Raw genomic sequence first — 7,613 nt, forward strand, 5'->3', positions numbered from 1 at the left:
ATATATATATATATATATATATATATATATATATATATATATATATATATATATATATATATATATATATATATACAGATATATATATATAAATATATATATATGCATATATATATGCATATATATATGCATATATATACATAACATGCATATGCATATTAGGGTGGAGTGATTTTGGAATCAGAACTATAGTAACCCTGGAGTAAATAGATTATCAAAAAATAATAATAAAATGTATAACATGTTCTTGCTAATAATGCCTGGAAAATGGCTGGGTAACAAAAATGTACATTTATTTAGACTTGATCTATTTTCGAGGAAAACCGCCATTTTTTGATTTTTTTTTCAAAGTGGGCATGCGCATTGCGCATTGTTTTGTTGTTTTTAGATTTTTAAATTACAATTTATTAATAGCAAAACAATTTATAGAAAAAATTCCTAAGAGCAAATCCAGGAAAACTCGTTTGGAAAATAGTTTAAAATACGGAGGCCTCCCATCAGAAATACCTTCAGCTGATCTTCCAACATTTCGTCAAGTAATTCAGTTTTTTTATTTTACTGAAAGCAATAACCAAAATATTTCCAAACAGAATCTACTAGAAGAGGTTGAAAATTCTCTTAGTACTTTGTGGAATAAAGTAAACCCACGTCTACCTCTTCTTCAGAGAAATTCAATCTTAAGAAAATTAAGAAATCTTTTTGAAAGAGTAAAATCTATAAACCGAGGACGTTGTAAATCTAAAAGTAAGGAGTATCAAGATATGATTTTAGATAAACTCTTTGATATATCATCATGTACTTGTGAATTAGCGACTGTTTTATGTAATGACAGGGATGTTAAGTGTAGCATCATCAATTGCCAAGTAGAGCACATCTTGTGTCTTTGTAAAACTAGAAAGGTATTTGATTAAATTTTTTATATATTATTGTATATATTAGAATATTTGTTGTTTTAATCTGCAATTATTGTACTAAGAATTTTTTATTATACTTTGATTTCACTTCAATTAAACTGAAGTAGTTGATTATTTAAAAAAATTAAATTTAAGGTCCCTTCTGAAGACAGGGCATATATTTGTGACCAGAGAAACAAGATTGGTCCAAAAGGTATTTATCAGCTAGGAAAGGCTAATTTAAAATCTGGTACATTTACTCCGAAAAGGTTAGGTCAAGTAGAGCTTACAGATCATGTTAAAATGCCTTATGCTCATAACTCATTGATTGATTCTGGTCACATATCTGAAGTTTCAGCATCTGATCCAGATGTTTTGATAGCATATATATGTATATTTGTATATATATATATATATATATATATATATATATATTTTTATATATATATATATATATATATATATATACATATATATATATATATATATATATATATATATATATATATATATATATATATATATATATACATATATATATATGTTATAATAACCTACAAATGAGTACTCAATGTTCTTAAAGAACAGAGCAATAGTAAATTAGTAAAAACACTTATCTAATTTTTTTCTTAAATAAATTGTGTCACCATCTGTAAGTTTATCAGGAAGGTTCCTGACTATAATAATAGAATATAAGAAAAAAATTAAATGGGTTTTATCTAATTTATATATATATATATATATATATATATATATATATATATATATATATATATATATATATATATATATATATATATATTGCAAACAGCACACTGGGGCAACGCTAAAACAGCTTTGTTTCAACGATTTCAACATTTTTTAAATGTTGGCCCTACAAAGTGTGCTGCTTGGAATATATGGTTGTTTTTTTTTATATTTTAAATACTAAGTATTTTTACAGGTAAATGATTCTGAGGAAGAATATAATCCATTAAAAAGTTCTCAAAATAATTTAATTAAACTTGATAGATTTGCAATGGAGGCTGTCGGGTATATAAAATTTTCATACATATTGAGTTTAGATGAGAATTTCTTAAATATACTATATTAAAAGTATGAAAAAAAAATCATAAGTTCATTGTTCATCCCCAGTAGGAGAGGAGAGGGTGAATATAGAATGTTAAGGGATCACGTATAGATAATATACTTTGCTTTTTCAGTTTTGTTTATTTATTTCATAGTTTCTTATTTGTAGGCATGATGTCTCATCTCGTGCTGCAGCTGCACTAGCGAATGCTCTACTTCTAGATTATGGAATCATTAAACATGGAGATTTGAATCAAGTTGTAGATCGAAGCAAAATTGAGAGGTACTAACTATTTCATTATATAAGTTAGACAAATATAAATATATCTCTTTATTTATTAGTTTATATAAATGCTTATTTACAAACCATTTAATATGTTATTTTGCTAAATATTTTACTTTGAGTTGTTTTATAGATAGAAGAAGAAAATAATGTCAAGATATGGTGATCAACATGATAATAATTTAAGTAACTTGGTGTGTTTGGGTGTTGATGGTAAAGATGATAAAAATGTTCTTCAGTTTAAGGATGTCATTGAAAATGGAGAAACTCGCTTGTTGAGAGTTACTGAAAAAGAACATCATTTAACTTTTACTAATGAAAATAGTTTTAAAAATGGTTCATATCTCTCTCATAAAAATCTTCCATCAAATGGTGCAACTGGTTTACTTCAAAGTAAAGTTGTATATAATGTTCTGAAAGAGTATGATAGTTTAAATTCAGTACAAGCTCTTCTTCTTGATAATACAAATGTCAACACAGGTTTCAAAACTGGAGTTGTTGCATGTTTAGAAAAGAAATTAGAAAAAAAAATACACCTTATCGGATGTACTTTGCATCACAATGAACTTCCATTTCGAAAAGTATTCAAAATAGTTGATGGCAGTTCAAAGTGTCCAAATAAAATAAATTTTCAGGACCTATTGGAAAGCAAGTTTCTATAGATTTCCATCTTAACCCACAAGTGAAGTTTACCAAAATTGATACTCCAGTGGAGATACTAAATATTCCCATTAGAGTAATTAATGATTTAAGTCACGATCAAAGACTATTATTTGAATATTGTCTTGGAATTTCTAAAGGATTTGTTAATCCCATATTTTTTAGAAGAAAAATTCGTCCACTAAACAACGCAAGATGGTTGACTTTAGCAATTCGAATCATGGCTTTGTATACTCATACTGAAGCATTAAGTCTAGAGCATGTAAGACTTGTGAGTTTTATTGTACAAGTGTATGCATACATTTGGTTTCTTATCAAAAGTTACAAATATTGCTAATGTTGACATAAACTTTCAAGCAACTTCTTGGACAGAATTAATTGACTTTAAGAAAAGCAGTGAACCGGCATCAACAATATAGTTGAAGGATGACCAAATCGATGCACTAGTTGCAACTAAAGAAGTTCCGAACTTACTTGAATTTCCTTCTCATGCGCAGAGCATAGAACGTGATTTCAAATTAGTTACAGAGGCTAGTCATAAATATATTTTGACCAAACTGAAATCCAGGGAAATTTGACCACATTTTGAAACTAAAAACGACTTTGTGGTTTTTTAATAAATAATTTTGTTATGCATTTGATGTTAATAAAACATCTTTATATGAATGTACTTGCTTTTACTTTTTTGATTGCGAGGAATATAAAAGTGTGTTTAGGATTTAGCACCAATGCAGTAGTAGGGTAGTGGTAAAGTGTTCGACTCACATTTGCAAGATATTTATTTTAGAAATATTTCGCATATGCTGTCCCTTTGGCAATTGAAATTTTATATTCATGAATTTAAGTGTTCATAATATATATAAAGTGTTTATAATGTAAAGAACAATTAAAAAAACAACTTAAAAACATGTTTGGATTTTGGTGATGGTATCCATGACTATTTTTATTGCCACTAATTGTACTTTAAAAAACTAAAAATAACTTACATAAGTAAACTTTGTATATACAGTTAAGTAATTTTAAGTTTGCTGTTTAAAACTTGATTGCATTTTATATTAATAGATATGCGTTAAAATGAGGTATAAAAACTTGCTAAAAGTAAATTAAATGTTTTAATGAGTATATTGCCTATATACCATTATATTAAATAAAATTTTTATAATTTATTATTAATTTATTTAACCATTTCATTACGAATAAATTTATTTGAAAAAATAAACTTTTGAATGGTTTTGCTATTTTTATTAATTGATTTCATAAATTGAAGAAAAACGTGAAAATTAAGAAAAATTGCGTTTTTTCGCATTTTTTCAAAGTCGATTAAGCTTGCCATTTTTTATTTTGGATAGCTGAAATTTTTCATGAGCTCATATTTTACCCCGTTGAACTTACTCCCGGGTTACTAAAGTTGAATTTCCAAAAAAGTATGAAAATCACTCCACCCTAATGCATATATACATAACATATATATGCATATATATACATAACAAACATTTATTTTAATAAAAATAAAGTAAAAGTTCATATGTTAATGTTGTTTCTGTAAAACCTTATGGAGATTTTGAAATAAAAAAAGCAGAGTGCATTGGACATATACAAAAACTTGTTGGTACTCAATTAAGAAATTTAAAAAAGCAAAATAAAGAAATTTTATGTGGTAGCAAAAAGTTAGGAGGAGTAGGCTAACAGAAAATGTTATAAATACACTGCAAAATTATTATGGCAAGGCAATAAAGCAGAACGTTGGGAATTTATATGGAATGAAAAAGAGTGTTGCAGCTGTACTTTTTCACTGTCCTGAAAGTTGTGATGATGAAACGCGTCATCAAATTTGCTTGCGTATCAAAGATTTTTGGTGCAAAATCCAGGCTGACAAACTGACTGGAAAAATGTCATATAAAGAAAATATTTGCATTCCTGCTGCTGTCTGCGATGTCGTCAAACCAATATTTATAGACCTTGGTTCCGATTAACTTCTTGAAAAATGTTTACATGGAAAAACGCAGAATCCCAATGAGTCTTTAAACCAGTTGATATGAAAGAGATGTCCAAAAGATGTATTTATTGAAAGAATTGCCCTGAGTAAAGGAGTAGCGTCAGCTGTGCTAAATTTTAATGATGGGCAACAGTTTTTAAATAAGTTGTTTAATGAACTTGGAATGGAGTTTAGTATAAATGCGCAAAATTTCTGTTTACGTAAGGACAAGAAAAGAATCATTAAAGCAGAAAAACAATGTAGTACTAAAGCAAAATCACGACGAAAAAATTTAAGAGCAATAAAGAAAGGTTTTGTTACCAAAATGAAGAACTGGAAGGTGTAACGTATAAAAGTGGAGAATTTTTTGAACTATTTTTATCAATTTTTTTTTTTAAATTGCGTTTTTCTCAAAATCATGTTTTTGGGTCTGGCGACGAGGATATTTTTAAAAACCAATAATCAAATTGACTTGAAATTTGGCACACATACTCACTACATTAGTATCTACAACACACACTAAAAGAATTTGCACTGCTTCTCTCGTTCAGTAATTTTTAATGATTTTTTTTTCATCAATTACCCCCCCAAAATTGCATAAATTTACACAAATTCAAATATTTTTTTATTTTTTTGACCATATTGAAATCTTTTGGTCCACGACACAATGCCACATGTAATATCACCAGCCAAAATTTCAATAGAAAATATATAATGGTTCTTGAAAAATCTTAAGCAATTACTAAGTCGGAAAAATATTGTTAAAATTTTTTTATTTTTTTTGCTTATTGATGTTATATTAAACGTTGTAGAACATTTTTTTTTTTGTAAAAATTGTTTGATTTTTTTGTTTCTAATTACTAAACTACCACCTTAAGAAATAGTGTAGAAAACAAAAAAACGGAATCAAAGTTATCTTTTTATATATATTCGTGTTAAATGTTTTCATTTATATATATATATATATATATATATATATATATATATATATATATATATATATATATATATATATATATATATATATATATATATATATATATATATATATAACAAAAATGTTGACAATATTTTGACATCATGACAAAACGTTTATCGCAGCAAAAACATCGAATTTTACTCTTTTAAACGTGAATAATTTTTCTTTTACTCTTTTAAGCGTGAATAATTTTTCAATTAATTGCTTATAAGTCATAGTTCTTATATAAATATTGATCATAATAAAATTTTCCATCCAACCGTATAAAGTTTATAAGATTTTAGAGGTGTCAAAATAGACTCTTTTTTGTCCCTAGAATTGCCCCAAAAGGGATATTACTGTAGCGCAATCAACTAGGTTTTTTATTTTACGCGTACCCAAAGACTGTACACTTTCTCTTTGCCAAATTCCAGCATTTTACTATTTTTGTCTGGGTTTGACCGTATTTTTCGCTAATTCTCTCCGATTACAACTCCGTTTTTACTATTTGCGACACTATTCTGTTTTTACTATTTGTGACACTATTCCGATATTACTATTTGCGACACTATTCCTTTTTTTTATTTTCGACACTATTCATTAAATTCATTTGCGACACTATTCCTTTTTTTTTTTGCGACATTAGGCCTTTCTAAAACATTCGACACTATTACGAAATTCATTTTTCGACGTTATTCCTGTCACCCATTTATACATATACTAGCATGAGTTACCCGGCGTTGCCCGGGCCAATATTTAAACTGGCTTACCTGATATCTGTACACAAAAATGGGCCCAAAAAATGGGCCCCCTGACCCCGGGGTTAGGGGGCCTATTTTTGGGCTTTCTGACCCCGGGGGTCGGGGTACGGGGTCAAAACCCAGCTAAGAACCTTCTCCTCCTCGAGGACTACCCCCATGCCAAATTTCATCGAGATCGGTCCGGCGGTTAGGATTTCTATAGAGAACAAACAAACACACACACAAACACACATTGCCCTTTATATATATAGCTGGAGTTACCCGGCGTTGCCCGGGCCAATATTTAAACTGGCTTACCTGATATCTGTACACAAAAATCGGCCCAAAAAATCGACCCCCCTGACCCCGGGGTCAGGGGGGCTCATTTTTTAGCCCCCTTGACCCCGGGGGTCGGGGTACAGGGTCAAAACCCAGCTAAGAACCTTCTCCCCCTCGAGGACTACCCCCATGCCAAATTTCATCGAGATCGGTCCGGCGGTTTGAATTTCTATAGAGAACAAACACACACACACACATTGCCCTTTATATATATAGAAGATTTAAAAGTACGCAAAAGACATATTTTAATATATCTTTTGCTATATATAGATATTTATATCTATAATAATTTCAACAAAGTTCTATGAGTATCGAATTTTATGAAAATAAATAGTTCCACCCGGGCTTGAACCGGGGACCTTTCGCGTGTTAGGCGAACGTGATAACCACTACACTATGGAACTGCGTTGTTAAGAAGGAATCTTTAAATACTTAATTATAAACAAATTTCTAAATTTAGGTGTTGTTAAGGCGATTTAAAAATTAGTCGAATTCTTTTATTTGAAATTAGTATGATTTTATCAGTGTATTATGTCCAAACAAGAGCTTTAGATGTTACAATTTTTTTGCTTCAAGTTTTTTTTTAATATTTAAAGAAACTTTTCTTTTTTTATATAATTTTCAAAACCTTTTTACTACCCCTAATAGTAAATCTAAAGAACACCATTTGGAATCTTTAGATCGATTTCGCTCATCG

At 28.8% G+C, this 7,613-nt stretch overlaps 1 protein-coding gene and 1 non-coding gene across 3 annotated transcripts; one reads left to right on the forward strand and one right to left on the reverse strand.

The window, feature by feature from the left end:
- Positions 1–409: 409 nt before the first annotated feature.
- LOC136075408 (uncharacterized) lies at positions 410–3,942 on the forward strand. 2 transcript variants are annotated; one of them, XM_065788479.1, is made up of 3 exons: positions 410–899; positions 2,131–2,244; positions 2,378–3,942. In XM_065788479.1, the coding sequence occupies exon 3, from the start codon at positions 2,394–2,396 to the stop codon at positions 2,904–2,906; it is 513 nt and encodes a 170-aa protein (XP_065644551.1). In that variant the 5' UTR covers positions 410–899; positions 2,131–2,244; positions 2,378–2,393; the 3' UTR covers positions 2,907–3,942. The 2 variants fall into 2 exon arrangements, 1 of the variants encoding a protein (XP_065644551.1); XR_010635918.1 differs by lacking the exons at positions 2,131–2,244; positions 2,378–3,942 and adding an exon at positions 1,050–1,265.
- Positions 3,943–7,247: 3,305 nt separating this feature from the next.
- On the reverse strand, positions 7,248–7,320 carry trnav-aac (transfer RNA valine (anticodon AAC)). Its single transcript has one exon. It is a non-coding gene; the product is annotated as a tRNA-Val (tRNA).
- Positions 7,321–7,613: the final 293 nt, after the last annotated feature.

Source organism: Hydra vulgaris, chromosome 01, assembly GCF_038396675.1.
Source record: "Hydra vulgaris chromosome 01, alternate assembly HydraT2T_AEP".
Lineage (NCBI taxonomy): Eukaryota > Metazoa > Cnidaria > Hydrozoa > Anthoathecata > Hydridae > Hydra > Hydra vulgaris.

Bases quoted from the DNA above. Each gene is read 5' to 3' on its own strand.
- LOC136075408 (XM_065788479.1), top strand. From the start codon at position 2,394: ATGTCAAGATATGGTGATCAACATGATAATAATTTAAGTAACTTGGTG.